Here is a 16,441-nt window from a genome sequence, read left to right on the forward strand (position 1 = left end):
TGACATATCATGTCAAAACAACGTACACATTCTTAAAAATTAAATTAATATTACTAGATAAATAATGTAACATTTCACACTACAGAAAAAGCCCATACACATAAATATATGATCTTGTAAGTAGGAACATCATAATGTCCAGACTCGATAATGCGTGACTGTTTTACCTCCATATCTCCTCCAACTGTAAAATGGCTCTCGTTAGTCAGCAAAGTGAAATTGGCATGATACAATTTATCATGCATTTCTACAAAAGCAGTTATATCCAAGAGTCTTAAGACATCGAATGGACTGAATATTTTGAGTTTGGTGGTATGAATATCAATTTCTTGATCTTCTTCACTTTCATAGGTATAGTTTAATAAGAAGCCAGCCTGAAAGTAAAATGTTCAGACCATTAAGAATTCATGTTTGAAAAAATCATAAATCAGTAAGGAATTTGATGAAATTCACTGTTCCTAATTTGGATACGAGAAGAAAACATCTATATCATCCTACCACTAAGCTGACATTTGGCCGCGACATAGCTCAAGTGGTTAGTCACTCGGTTCCCACTGTGGCGGCCCGTCTTCGACCCAGGGTCTGGTCAAGTGGGATTTGTGGTGGACAAAGTGGCGCTGGGGCAGGTTTTCTCCAAGTACTTCGGTTTGCCCTGCCAATCTTCATTCCACCAATTGCTCCAGAATCACCCTCACCTATCATCTGGGGCTGGTACAACAGGCCAGAAGTGGCTGCAGTACAACAGACTTAGTCCCACCCCACTAGCATTAAAAAAAAAAAGCTGACATTCAGTAGTACAGACATTTCAGAATTTCATAGTATAATCTCTAAAGTGCACAATTTATAAAACATGCAAAAACTTCACCTGCACAGCAAGTAAAGATGAAATAAATTAAAATGTAAGGCTATAATCACATTTATAACAGAGCTGGAGTATCAGGTAAAAATTCTGATGACTTCAATGAGGTGAACCTAGACACTCATACTCCCGAAATTTCTGAGTAGCAAAATAGAAAGTTTCATATAAACAGTTTTTTTTTTCTTCCTGAATTAATCTCTTCTAAGAGTGTTCATCCAAGAATTAGTTTCCCCATCTTTTCTGGGATGATTTCTATTTATTTTCTAATGTGTTTACAATATGATGTTAAATCTGACAGTTGGTTTCCCAGCATTCTTTTATTTTTTTTTACTGAGTTCAAAGCATATTGTCATATGACTATAGATGGGGTTTGGATTGGTAATTGCATTTATCAAACACTTATAGAACATAACTATAAATCACTGTGACAAGCTCACCGAGTTACACACTCCAAATATCACCACAACAATGGCACACATAAGGTCTTCTCAGTCTTAACTAGCTGTTGCTTGGTAGCGGCTTTCCATGGCAGACATTCACCATCCTCTCAGTTCCTAAACTGTCCCCGGCCTCAGCTACCAGCTTCTCACGTCCCACAAATGCAACTCCCAAATGACTTAACAAGTGAACTACTAGTCCTCGTTACATAGCTCCAGCATGGACCACACAGAAAACACCTCTTCCATTACTGTTCCTTCTCTCATTGCCAGGGAAACATGTCCACAGGGCATTTCCCTAGCAATGGCTGTTGTACTTTCGCCTGTTTACACAACTGTTACTTAGCAATGGGCCTACATGTCACAATATATAGCAATTACAAGGCCAATGTGTAACAGACAATGAAATTTGAAATTAGATATTTGATCAAAAAATTAAATATTGAAAACAATTTATTGGTAATAAATCTTACACACATGAACTGCTAGGAAGGACACTTTCTGTTACTTACATTTTTCCACTCATCTTTCATCTTGCCTTTAAAGTCAAGAGACATTCCATAATGTTCACCCAGAACCACTTGAAAGTTATAATTGGATATCAGTTCTTTGAAACAGTCACATGGAGTTGTAAGGTGGAGTCGATTTGACATTGTAAAAACATCCTGAAAAAAATAAAAGAGGAGGGACTAACTCTATAATGATTATCACATCAGTAGATATTTTCATCCCTTGTGAAGCATGATAACGTTTTGACATAGAAGTTAAAAGATTGCAGGATTAAACATCTACTTACAACAAAATCAAATTCATCCCGGATTTCTGCAACCCCATCAGGAAGTGCCAAAGATGCAACAATATTATAGACAGTTCCTCTTTCATCAATGTCTAATGTTCCCTTCATTGTTGGGTACAGGACAGTGTCAAGTTCAATAATACCCATCCAGCTTAGCGCATCTTCAGCTTCATCTTCACTATCACCCTCTTCATAATCATAATCTGGGTCCTTTTCTGCTTGCTCTTGTTTGGTACTTTCCAAGTTTAAGTCTTTAAAGAGGGGGGGTTTTGGTGCACCATAAATCTTCAAGCCAAGCTATGAAGCAAAAAACAGTAACTCATGTATTCATTTAAACTGTTCTGTGTTCAAGTATCCTTCAGAAATATAGGTATACATAAGAAATCAATTTGATAAAGAAACAACAAAGGAAGAATATGAGATGGCTTAAAACTAATATCCTGTTCCCTAAATGTTGATATTTAGAATAGAAGACAGTTTAATCTGTTACCATATTGATATATTTCAACACAAACAAGAAAAGTTAATATAAAATTTGTATGTATCACACGAAGCTTTACACAGCTAGCTACAATATGTCATTAAGACAGAGAAAACAGCAACTATGTATCATCTGCATATTCACCAAGTTGTCATTTTTATATGACTTATGGAGCTGAGACCTTCTTGAGGAGCAGCCAATTCTGCAGCTACTCAAGAATTTTCCAGCATTTTATGGAACCTGAAGGTTCATTACAATGTTCACAAGAGCCCTCAACCGGTCCCTACCCTGAGCCACATCAATCCAATTCATACCATCTCATCCTATCTCTCTAAGATACGCTTTAATATTGTCCACCTTCCCAGTGGTCTCTCTTCTTCTGGCTTTCCCACCAATATCCTATATGCATTCCTCTTCTCCCCCATTCGTGCTACATGCCCTGCCCACCTCATCCTCCTTGACTTGATCATTCTACTTATATTTGGCGAAGAGTACAAGCTATGAAGTTCCTCATTATGCTGTTTTCTCCAACCTTCTGTCACTTCATCCTTCTTCACTCTAAATATTCTCCTCAACACCATGTTCTCAAACACCCTTTTTTATATACCTAATTAAAATACACAATTTTTAAGGACATTTCATAACAAATTATGATGACTCTGGGTCTGTCACGAACTGAAAATACATCCCAGTACTGCTGGCTTCAGACACTGTATATGTATGGCATACTTGTGACAAAGAGAATATAAATTATTACACTGAAACGTGGAAGAAAATCAAAACATTCTCTAGTGATGACAGAATAGGCATATTACCTTCACATCTGAAAGTACAATACCAACGGCAAAATCAAGCCCATCTTTGTATATTAATTTGGCTAAAATTCCATTCTCTTCAAATCCTTCCAGCGGTGTGTAAATTCGATAATTGTACTCAAAGTCTTTGATGCTCACATAGTGCCAGACTCCTGAAAATCCAAGGATGAATGCATTCCACCCACACCGGAAATCAATCTGCAGTCACAGAAATGTCAGAGGTTTAGAAGCAATTATATATCATCACACTCTAAAATTACTTTTCAGAAAATATACAGTTCATGTAGGTGAAGATTTTGTATACTTCAAATTTTATAAAACTCGTATACAAGAATGGCAGCAATGTTCCTAAAATGAAAAAGGAAAATTACACAGCTACAAGATGGACACAAAAGTGCAAGTTTCTGAAAATCCACAGTACTTTAAAACCGTGTTCATTAAAGGATTTATTACATTTTAAATGAATGATTATGTACCACAGAGACAAAACTAGGTAAAAGAGTGCAATTTTATTTTTCCAAGCCTAGCTCCTTCAACTTAATAGCATCTGAAAACATATACTTCTCATGCAAGAGCTTTAGAACTTACTAAAACTGAGAAGTTTCTAAATTCATTTCAGTACAGCTTTACAGAGTTAAGTACTTTATTTAAAGTCGACTGGGCATGTCTTCTTCCTTTGAACGGTGTACCAATACTTACTTCCAAGCATTTCTTGTGATCCACATTAACGGTTTTAGGTTATGTATACTTAAATCTTTACTTACCATATCATTTTTTAATTTTCCAATCACTAATGCTTTTGTCAAGAATTCCATTGGTGTTTCCAAGCTAAACTTCACATCAAAATCACTAAAGCTCAGAATGTTGAATAGAATCTCAATTCCTATACCACCAGAAGGCCCCTTGACTTCAGCTACAAGGTGCTTTTGTTCTTCTGAATAGCCAAACCGTCCAGTGATTGTTCCATACTTGTGAAATGGTGTAGTTATGTTGAATACAAGAATGCTATTGCTTAACTTCTTCAAATGTCCTGCAAAAGAGTAACATTTTTCTATACTAAATACAAATAGGAAATAATTTGTAGACTACACCTCTGCTTTTAAATAGCCTTTAAACTACTGTACAGTCAAAAACTGTTATAAGATTAATAACAAATCACTTCATCTAGGATTATCAGGGGATACAGCCAAGGAAGTTATGAAGAATAGGTATCTCACAGAGAGGAAAGACATATTTCAGTGGAGGTTCTGCTATTGGAGAGTTAGTTATTTACACAGACTGGATGTTTAAATCAGGCCCCATACTAGAGAGACCTGGGACCCCCGTGTGTCATGTTCTGTAAACTGGAAGTGTTATCTGTTTCCATCTCTTGAGTGGCAAGGATAGTCTCCGGCTCAGGTAAACCGTTCATATAAAATCTCAAACTATTGAAACAAGAAACATAATCTTCATTTAAAGTAACATAACACAGAAACTCTTTCAGGGCCACATAAATTTGTATGTTAATTTGACACAGTTTAATCAGCTGCATACAATACTTTCAATAGAAATGAATTCACTCTTTTTCAGCATATTTTAGGTAAATAAATATTCTGCTTTTGTTCTTTGCTGAATAGTTCATCAGAGAAAGAAAAAAACATGAGGGAAAGTGCAGTAGATTCAATTATCAACATAAGGATTAGCTGCCTTGGGAATTAACTGAGGAACCTTTCAAACCCTTCAGCTTTCTATAATGATTTAATCTTTGCCCACTACATCTGTTTTGGTAATGTGTATCAGTAATGTTTCAAAATACTTTGCAGTGGACTGTACATCATCTCATCCTGTTGCAATTTTCTCTTTTATTACTTAATGCTTTTAGCATTACCATTGAAAACGGTCTGCTTTCTTCCACTGAAAAAATATCTGTCTCACCGTTTGGTGATCAATAGCACAACCTGTACTGTACTGTGTAATTAATAAGAGCAGTGAAGTTCCAGGGCATCAGGAAAACAGAAAGAGAAACTTAAATTTAAAGGACTCATTGTGATGATTACTGATAAGTATCTTGGTTGAATGTAGCGTGGTTACTGGATATTTCCAGATTTTTAAATTATCCACTGTTTTAAATATCCATGCTATTTCTCCCCTCTATTACCATAGATAATCTACTCAACTGTTGACAGCTAAGTGTGAGAATACATACCACAGAAATGACCCAGTGAAGTACAATTCTACATATCCAATCCCCCATATGCCTTCATGATGTACTGCTTAATTAGTTAAGTACACAGACTTTACTCTACCTATTTTCACCATTACCACGGATAAATAAGAGTCCATGGTAACACTGTATATCAATGCAGATGATTAAAAAATAATTATTTACAAAAAAAAAAAAGCAGCCAAGAAGAATTACAGGTTCACTGAATCTGTGAGCATCTACATCCTAATTCAACCGTAAATCATATGTGGTCATCTACTAACATGTTAAAAGAATGGAGTATATTTTGTTAATGTTGAATTTGTTAGGGGCATCATCAATATTAAATGTTTCCCTGAAATTTATTTTTAACTCTTCTCTCAAAGATGTCCTTTTTTTTAAAATAAGATAATAAATTTTACACCGGCCCACTGACATATGAAGTTTACAGGAAAAATGACACAATATGCTATATGTATATTCTATGAAAATGAAGTACATCTTATCAGAGCAAGCACTTTGAAACCCAATAACAATGAATTCAAATTCATACCTTCCAGTATCAGTGTGTATTTCCTTGTATCAAGGTTCATATCAGCAGCTCCTGTGATGTCCCACTCATTACTCATATGTACTCTACAAAGTAAAGATCCTTTACGATATCCATCAAATGGTGAAACCAGAGAAACTATTCCTGTAAGGTTAGTAGATTCTGGACCTTGTTCATATTCCCATGTGCTTTTAAGAGTTATTATCTGTTGTGGATAATACTGGAAACAGTAACACAAATCCATTACTTTTGTGCTCAAATTTAACAAAAGATATAAGGTCTGAAATCATAGTATCTTTTATGTCAATAGCAATGTATAAAATAATGTGATACAATGGTAATATTTCACACATTTTATGGAATGTTTACAAGAAACAAATTATCAATTATTACATGCAGAGGACGGGATTCTACAGTTACATAAATAAAATCATGTTCCTGTGAGTTTCTTATGAGGAGACAGTAATTTAAAATGGAAAAAATAAGTTTCTCTATTCTGTGTGACCTTATGACATTCAAGTTTGATATGGGGTTGGGTAATTTGAGTTGACAGTGGATAATCCAGTTTATGAACTGCTATTAAAAGAAGTTGTTAAGAATGTTAAGTATTATCAAATATAAACTAAATAAAAAGCAAGATACAAAATGGTAAGACATCACAGACTAAGAAAGTGCCATGAAGTCCATATGTGACTATTGACTGGGACAAAATAGCTGTTCCAAACAATGATAAATGTCACAACATTATGGAGGTGTAAATTGAAATTATTGATTAATGATGTTATTCTTGGTGTTCTTCAGTTCCCACATGTAATTGTTAATACAGTTCATTAAAACAGGCTACAAATTTTACTCTCAGACACCAAAGAAATTTGTAAGTTATTGCCATTTGTTACCAATTGTCCCAACTTTCTTATTAACATTAATCTAGCATAAATATCTTACCTGGACGTGCATGTTTGTATCATATCTTTTGTTGGTTTGTTTGTGATAGAAACTTCCAGACATTGATGACACTTGTGGAATGGTGCTTATTATGGAAGCACTGAGTTCACAGAGCAAGTTAGTTTCAGAAATTAAGTAGTCACTGTAGAAATTCAATGCAATGTTCTGATCATCCTGCCAGTACACGCTCCCATTAGCTATGAATAAGTTGCCTTCATGCCGAATGCTAATCATACAGACACAACAAAAATTAGTGTCATTTATCAATATTATTTTCTATAAAAGAGTAATGGACCATCACTTACCAAAGTAATGTACCTCAAGTCCCTCATTTTTCTGCTGTCTTTCACTGAAAATGACAGTGTTACTTAAATATCTAATAAGTATGCCTTGTGTACTTAACCTAAGAAACTACAATGTGAATGCTCTGAACTGAAATACGAGGCACTAAAGAAACAACAACAACAACAATAATAATAATAATAATAAAAATTACCCATAGACAGGACGATACTCCATCATCATTATTATTCATCATATGCATGACTGAAATTGAAGAGAAATGGTGACTAACCAGATATTGAAACACCTCAATTAGCAGAAATTTTAACATTGATACTGTGCTATTTGTGGACAATCACATACTTGTGGCCATATTTGAAAATGATCTGCAATATCTTGAATAAAATTTGAGCAAATCACCTGCAGAGCTTTGTATAGAAATAAATACTGAATGCAATAAAATCATGGAATATTTATAATTATTTAATTTGTGGGAACATCCCACATTATCACGCATTTCTGCAACGCTCGCTCTTCACATCACTTTTCACCATCACGCGCGCTAACCAATCAGATTGCTTCAAACGATCGCATTTATACTACGCTCGGCGATAGCCCGCGTCTACACCATTACGCGCGCTAGCCAATCAATTCTTGCTCCTCACTTTCGAGTTTGGCTCCGCCCCACCGACCAGCGTATAAAAAGGAGCGACCCCAGAGCCGAGTTATTCAGTTCGATTCAGTTCACTTCAGCAAGCAACTTCAGCCAGCAGGCTTCGTCGCCAGCGCTCGGTCTTCGGATACATCGGCNATCTCGGGAGTGGCTGCCTGTAAGACAATGTAGAAGAACATGCAAGCCTACCAAATGATTACCAAAAATCCTGCCCACATAGGAATGCTGAACTGCTGCTGGTGTTACAACAGTATTTTTTCAGTTATAACTCACAAATTTAATTTTTCCAGAGAATGTTGATATGGATATTCAGTTACACCTTGCATTATTTCCTACATACAGCACTTCCTTCATCATTCCTAGTTTGCAACAAAACTTTAAAATCAAATGCTACTGTAAGGTATACATTTTCCTTCACACCACCAGCATGAAGACAATAAGTAAGGATTATAATGCTGAATAGAATTAGTTAATTTCATACCCTCCTGCAACAGATGTCCTCCTCCAGTTCTCAAAAGGTGTCAAGAGTTCACAATTCATCCTCACCAGCAAATTGTCTGTGTATTTATACATAGAAATGAGGGTCACGTCAATAGCATCCTTTGGGCTCCATTCCAAGTGGGCTGACGATTTGTAAGTGGTACCTGCATAGGGGGGGTTATAAGAGAACTGAATATATGCAGGATCTTATTTTCGTAAAATGGCTGTCTCTGCTAAGGTAACAAACAAACAAACATGGTGTAAGACATCTCCTATTATCACTGTTCACTGAGCTTAAATGGAAAATAAGCTTATAAACAGCTAAAAAGCAGGGTGTTAGCTGAGGGACATCACAGAAATAATTCAGTTTCCTGTCTTACTTGTAAATCATTTCATTTCCTCTTGCAAAATAATGTCATTTGAATTACGAATTTAAATTTTCTGAGACATGATGTACTTAATATGGGGTTAGCTGCGATTCCTTACAATTATACAGTTATAAGTTTCCACTCTCAAATCAAGAAGACATCTTTGAAACACTCCTCATGAGGGCATGGGTGTTGCCTGCTTTCTTCCTGTGGAGTGGGAGGGGGGAGTAGTCTTCCAGAGGGCAGCCAGTTCTTCAAGGGAAGCTGCCAGAAAATTAGCACACAAAATTACATTTGCGCCATTTATGGCACAATTCACTAAAGCAATATTCTTTATTTTTTACTATCAACATTTGGGATGTTTCCTTCTCTTTTTTTTTTGTAATCATTTCCTCTTTCAAGAATCTGGGGGGGGGGTTCAGATGCCTTATTTGCCTCATTCCTTGTTCTGATACATGAGTGAGGCCTGACAACCTATTGTATATCAACATATAGATATGTTCATAGTGTGATAACCAAAAATACCTTTAATAGCAAGATGAAAGTTCCCTTTTACAGCTCGACCAGGATAAGATATTAGGAAACTACCACTGTAATTGAATCGTTCTGGATTGACAAATTCAACAGCTGCAGCAAATTTCTGACCAGGATCTCGGTTCGCATCCCATTTTATTTCAATTGCCGCTTCCCTTCTACCTTCATGATTCATTCCTTTCAAAGCTATATGGATATCTCGGTGTCTGAAAATATAAGAAAAGCACAAAGCAATGAATTGCACCCTTCCTTGAGGACTACCACATTATTGTGGAGAGAAGGTGTGCATGCCCCAACGACCAAGACATCTACGCTGGTAGGAGCATAAGCTCTTGGTATGGCCGCCCATGTCAAGACAGATCAAAGGGTAGGGGCCAGGTGAAGTGTAATCCCTGGTCTTCCAACTTAGGGGGGTTGGGTGTGGGGGTAATGACCTCACTCCAAAAATATTTATTGTTACAAAAGCATGGAGGAGGCATAGACCCACACAAGGTTCTAGTGCCATTAAAGAAGAAGAAAATGAAGTGTCACCACTACCATTAATATTGTTGTCAATGCAGTCGCCACTGTCATCATTGATATCATTGACATCACGGTGGTTGTTGTGGTCATCTCGTAGCTTGTAGCCCTTGCTATACTCTTGTAGCAACAGATACACATACAACAACTGAAAAACTATCGAAGTAGTGTTTCATATTTGGTCCATGCTGAGGCTATATAACAAGGGCCAATGGGGCAATTTAGTTAGTCACCATTCCAAGTACTAAAACAATATCTGGTCATGAGTTTCAAGAGGCCTGATGCCAAGACAAACTGATTGGCGGTAAATCACCAGTCATAAAGTAACTCTGATTTGAAGCTGGTTAGTCCCCATCAGAGGAGAGTGTTGGACCCCCCCCTTTCTCCTTGAAGAGAAGGACCCATTTCAAAACAGCCAAAAATCTATAAAGAACAAAAATATGATGAGTCCTCATACCAAGAACGAATGTGCTGGCAAGCAGTAGCAGCAATTTACTGGACTGGACTGGACTGAAGTTGATTAGCGAGTTGAGAGTAGTACGACTCCCAGTGTCATAGACAGTAAAATATGGCCATGAGTATGACGGGTCTTGGAAACATGAATGACTGTGCTGGTGACGGCCAACAGCTCTTTCATCATCATCATCATCATCATCATCAGTAATCTGTCAAGACGACAGGTCCACAGTCTCTTCCAAAAGAATTCCTCCACTTAATGCGATCTAGAGTTTTCTCCTTCAAATGAGAGTATCCTCTTCTGTCCCCAAAGTCATCCAGCATCTTCTTGCGTCTTCTTCCTCGTCTTCTTGTCACTTCTATCCGCCCCTCTATCTTTCCTTCGATAACTTCTTTTAGAAGGCAGTTACCGCGTAAGATATGACCAATCCAATTAGCTTTCCTTTTTCTTATTTCGTGTAGGATAATCCTCTGCTCACTGACTCTAATTAACACTTCTTCATTTCTCACATAATCGGTCCAACTGATCTTCTCCATCCTTCTCCAACACCACATTTCGAAACTTTCCAGATGTTTCTGATCTACTGCCCTAAGTGTCCATGTTTCAGCCCCATACAGAGCTATGCTCCAAATGTAGCATTTCACTAGTTTCTTCCTCAAATTTAAGTCCAATTTGCTGGTAAAAAGATTCTTCTTCTTGCTAAATGCAGCTTTTGCCATGGCAATCCTGGATTTAATTTCACTAGTACACCTTCCATCATCTGTTAACAAGCTACCCAAATATTTAAAACATTTCACATTCTCCACTTGTTTTTGGTCTATCTTTATTGTGACTGGGGTTGGTTGTCTCGAAATTTTCATTACTTTTGTTTTTTTCCACATTCATTTCCATGCCATAGCACCTTCCAATTTCAATTAGTCTATCAATCATGCCCTGTAGCACAGTTTCTTCCTTAGCCATTAACACAAGGTCATCTGCATATTTCACAGTTTGAATAATTTGCCTTCCTACTTTGAAGTCTCCGAGCCCATCCAGAGCTCTTTACCAGACACATAATTCAGTTAGCTGTGAGACAGTCGCCAGCCACTAGGGACATGAGTATGGAAGCAGGAGAATATACACCTCTTAGAGCCATTACCTAGCAATGACCAGTGAAGACTATAACAGACTGAGGATTAAGTGATTTGTAAAGTGTATAAATTAGTGAGAGTGTTATAATCCTTTGTTGTCATAAGTTATAAGCATTCAATAAATCCAATTATTAATCCAAACCCAGTCCATAGTCACTAACAAATGACAATATGTAAACACTCAATAAAAAATGAGAAAATGTTTCATTATTGCAATAAATCACATTAATTTAACTTACTGGTCAAGATGCAACTCTAACAGCACTTGCTTGTGGTTCAGAAGATTAACAGCTGCAGTCAGAGTGTATATTCTCTTTTTGTAGCGCAAATCAATATATGTCTTGAACTCTGTTGAAGAAAGTGAAGTATGCTTCAAAAGTAGTGAGTAATTGTCTTGATTGTGGTCTGCCTGTTGAAACATTAAAACAGAAATAATAAAACAGCTATTTCAATGTTGATGTATTTACTGCCGAAGCAATATTATGGTCTTCTAGGTTATGATGGCAATATGTAGTGTGGTAGTGGGTCACGCTACATGGCGTCATAACACAGAAGACCTAAATATGAATCTTCACCACCACTGAAACATCAAAATTTATGGTGAAGTTATGTAACAATGTGTACTATGTCTGCGTCACAGCTCAAGCGGTTAGTCTCTGACTTCCCGCCGCGGCAGCCCGGGTTCGATCCCAGGTCTGGTTAAGTGGGATTTGTGGTGGACAAAGTGGCACTGGGGCAGGTTTTCTCCAAGTACTTCGGTTTCCCCTGCCAATATTCATTCCACCAATTGCTCCACAATCACCTTCACCTATCATCTGGGGCTGGTAAAATAGGCCAGAAGTGGCCTCAGTACAAGGGACTTAGTCCCACTCCACTAGCAATAAAAAAAAAAGAACATTGTGTGCTATGTGTGACACATATATATTTGTACAATATCCCAAAATCAAGTAAATGTAAATAATTCTGAAAATAAAAGAGTGTGAAAATGTAAACTTTTTCTATATACAGGAATGAGTGATAATGGTTGGACAGAAACACTCTTAGGTGTTGCATAGTTATTATAGTGTTTTAAATACAATAAGATGAGTAGCAATATTTAATTTCATTATTCACTACATCGCTCAACCATATAATAGAATGAAGAAAGTAGTGTTCTGGGATTTGGCACTGTGTATATGTGGTGTTAACTGACGTTCCTCTGTCCAAATCCCAGAAGACTACTTTCTTCATAGTCACCGCAATGAAAACCTCAAATCTTACATATAATAGAATGATTATTAATTTGAAATTAGACAATGGAACACATACATTATTCAGTCATGTGCCATTGCACAACAGGCTCTGTATACTCAAAACTTATAAAATATGTCTCTTTTACCTGAAAATCTATTTTAAATTCCTTGTCATCATTCAGAATTTTGCACAGTACTCCAATTTCGTTAAAGCTTGGTGACTTGATCAGCAGTTTCAAGTTATGAATTATAGCTTTTGTTGTTGTTCTGTCCTGGTACAAGCCTTTGGCAGTAAAAGTATGTCCGCTGAACCACATTCCTGCCACTTCAATCTGTAAGATAATATTATTTGACTATCAAAAGAACTTAACCACTTACTAATATAACTCTTGAAGTGGTAAGCATAGTATTTACTTAACACAAATTTCATGGTAAGAACCAGGCAATGACATGTTCCTTAATTGTGATGTGTTATGTAGCAGAGGTATGAATATAAGTAGTTACTATAGGATTCTGACGATGGTGTATAACACACTGATATATTGGGTTTTTGGACTTTATCCATCGTCCTGGTTTTTAAGATAACTAATAAAAACACGACGTTTCGGAAACTGGATCTGTTTCTGTCCTCAGGTGAAGGAAAAACCTATTCTGTTGGGTCCGTTAGAAAGAGCTAGCCTCAATCACTGGACGAACCAATGTCACAAAACATGAAGATTATAAACACCTGAGACCGGGCTAAGTCCATGAGAGCTAATAAGAAAAATATTCATAACAAATTGTTGCAACCACATACAAGCGTGGAACTACGATATGAAGGTAAAGTAAGGGCAGCTACCCTGTCAGATAATAATTTTTTCTGAGTCCATTTATAAATGAAAGACTGCTCTTCTCACTTACGTCATATTCTTTGGGATTTTTTTCATGTATCTTCAATTTCAGCAGCATGGGATTAAATGAAGGTAGTGTAACATTCAGCTTAGCATCAACGTATATCAGGCTGCCACGCGGAATAATCAAATCCACAGAGATTACAACTTCTTTACCTGAAATAGCAGAGATACAATCAAGAAACCATTTCTTTACAAATTACATTTCTATTCAACATCTTTGTCTGTAATAACACAGATATGATTATGATCCAATCTTCATTAATTATATTTATATTTTTATTTATTCCTTAATTCATTCATGAACAATGTTGGTCACCAGCTGAGACTACATAGCATAGAATATCAGGATGATCAGGGAATAAAGAATTGGAAAGAATGTGAAAGAAAGTAGTTATGACCTAATTTGAGGTGCTATCAAAAGTAACCACAATTAATTCAACCAAAATAAATAAAAAATCACAGAGATATTTCACGAAATTAAAAATAAAATACCAAAAATTAATCAGGATAAAATATAAGGAGATATTTATAATAAAAGACTGGAAAAACACAAGAAACCTGAGCTCTGATTACTGGTGTCCTGATCCAGATTCAAACTGGGCACATCACGATACAAACCAGATGTATTACCACGTGTGCCAACACATTTGTTAATTATATGTTGTCTCTAAAATCAATACAACTTCCAAACAACACAAATAAGGGGCACCGTTCAGGTTACTCAATACTGCTGTGATGTGATCCTACCTAGTTTGACATAGTAATAAACTCAGAGGAGTCAAACACATGAATGTCAGCATAAAATTTCAAATATGTCACTAAGGGTCACAATAGGCAGTGCCCTAGCTCAAGTGGTTAGTCACTTGCTTCATACCACGGTAGCCCAGGTCTGGTCAAGTGGGATTTGTGGTGCACAAAGTGGCACTGGGGCAGGTTTCCTCCAAGTACTTCAGTTTCCCCTGCCAATCTTCATTCCACCAGATTCTCCATCATCATAATCACCCGGGGCAGGTACAATAGACCAATCAGTGGCCAACATGCTGAGTAGACCCAGCTGGACTCCACCCCACACTATGTGAAGGGTCACAATAACTTTTCCTGCTTTCTAGTATCAAATTGTACAAAATACTAAACAGGACAGTAACCTGAAACAGCTGAGAGATTACAATTTCAATTAAATCACCTTTTATTTGTACAAAGTAGGGCAATAATAATAATCATGAGGCAAAACCTGCCCCAGGGCCACTTTGTCCACCACATATCCCACTTGACCAGACCCGGAATCGAACTTGGGCCGCCATGGTGGCCCTAATACACTAAATTTCCTGAGTGTCTATCATTTCCTTATCTTTTGATAAGTTACACATGAAAAAGAAATCACTTAACAAACAGACCATTTTCTACAAAATGCTCTACTGGTACACATGGTGGAATGGATGGAAAAAGAAATGGCTGGTCTGAGAAGGTGGGAGGGAAATGCTCTGAATGTCAGCTTTTGATCACAACAAAAATCAGTAAAATGATAATCCTTACCTGTGGCATACTGAATCTTAGCTTCAGCTTTATGGGTGGTACCAATCAAATGGTATAAGAAACTCAACATAATGTTAATTTCACTTAATGGTTTAGTAATACTGAGAAAGGTGTTCAATTTGCAGCCTTCTAGGTTCTTGTGGTATTTAAACACCAGCTGAATGGTGAGTTTATTGTTCTCATTTTGTGACTGTGGCCCAGCATTAATCTCCACTGTACATTCAACATGGCCTTGAGATTTCTGCAGAAAAATATACAAAAGACTTCAAGAGTACAGATTATATTACATGTTAAGTGCCTGTGTACACACTACAGTCAAAATATATTTAACATAATTAAAATCTGTAAGTAACTTAAAGAACTATAGTCACCTCACATACTGAAAATATTAACCCACTCTTCCCACTAATATATTATTAAATGTACCAGAATGAAATTCTATTTTACTAAGGTATAGATTCATTAAATATAAAGATCACACTTACAAATAATATAAAAGAAGAAGTGAAATTAAACTGGGGATATGCTGATGATTCCAATTTTAAATTCCCTTTAACCTGAAGCAGAGAATTAACAGTTCGATTGCTCAGTTCCGCTTCTATTTTAACACTTTCTGTTTTTTCTTTTGGAAATTTGTAATCAAGTTTCAAGTTTGTAGACACTGATGCTTCACTCTTTCGAACATAACCAAACAATTTCATTAATACTTTCTTTGTGCTAAATTCTAAATTCACATCGCATTGTGAAACACCTTTCTTTTCAATCCACTTCAAGTTCCCTGTAAAGAAAAACAAAAGACTTTTATGTAAACAAAAATTTATTAATGCACAGAACTTCTAAACAAATTAAGGTGTACATCCTTGGATCTACTTGGAAATGATGATGCGTTATACGTGTTTTGCACATTCCATTTAAATTTATGCACTGGATTTTAGAATGTTCCATGTGGCAATGAACATTTCAATTTTACCATTTTATTCTGCATTAGTTATGCCAAAGTTTTCCTTTTATTGTAATGAGAAAGGTCACATTCTTGTGTTCGTGTGTGTATACAGGGTGTCCCAGGAGGAATGTGCCAAACTTCGGGAGGGTGTTCCTTATGTTAAAGTATGCCGATATAACCNAGAGAAACCTACATAATGAGAAACTTCATAACTTGTACTCTTCTCCAAGTACAATTAGAACGATCAAGTCAAGGAGGATGAGGCAGTCAGGGCATGTAGCATGAATGGGGGAGAAGAGGAATGCATATAGGATATTAGTGGGAAAGCCAGA

The 16,441-nt window shown here is 36.5% G+C and overlaps 1 protein-coding gene and 1 non-coding gene across 2 annotated transcripts in view; both read right to left on the bottom strand.

Annotated features, from left to right (window-relative positions):
* The window catches only part of LOC111867057, an 80,230-nt gene that overhangs the window by 59,790 nt on the left and 3,999 nt on the right, over positions 1-16,441 (bottom strand). Inside the window, exons 4-17 of the mRNA XM_023856528.2 lie at positions 15,652-15,944; positions 15,167-15,407; positions 13,641-13,786; positions 12,887-13,072; positions 11,748-11,917; positions 9,394-9,608; positions 8,502-8,664; positions 7,066-7,291; positions 6,124-6,340; positions 4,153-4,418; positions 3,389-3,586; positions 2,093-2,389; positions 1,809-1,961; positions 168-374 (exon numbers count right to left, since the gene is read on the bottom strand). Of these exons, the coding sequence (XP_023712296.1) occupies positions 168-374; positions 1,809-1,961; positions 2,093-2,389; positions 3,389-3,586; positions 4,153-4,418; positions 6,124-6,340; positions 7,066-7,291; positions 8,502-8,664; positions 9,394-9,608; positions 11,748-11,917; positions 12,887-13,072; positions 13,641-13,786; positions 15,167-15,407; positions 15,652-15,944 (2,978 nt within the window). The remainder of the gene's footprint in view (positions 1-167; positions 375-1,808; positions 1,962-2,092; positions 2,390-3,388; positions 3,587-4,152; positions 4,419-6,123; positions 6,341-7,065; positions 7,292-8,501; positions 8,665-9,393; positions 9,609-11,747; positions 11,918-12,886; positions 13,073-13,640; positions 13,787-15,166; positions 15,408-15,651; positions 15,945-16,441) is intronic.
* On the bottom strand, positions 5,518-5,603 carry LOC111867072. The gene has a single exon (XR_002843284.1). It is a non-coding gene; the product is annotated as a small nucleolar RNA U3 (small nucleolar RNA).

This window comes from Cryptotermes secundus, unplaced genomic scaffold (assembly GCF_002891405.2).
Source record: "Cryptotermes secundus unplaced genomic scaffold, Csec_1.0 scaffold176, whole genome shotgun sequence".
Classification (NCBI taxonomy): domain Eukaryota; kingdom Metazoa; phylum Arthropoda; class Insecta; order Blattodea; family Kalotermitidae; genus Cryptotermes; species Cryptotermes secundus.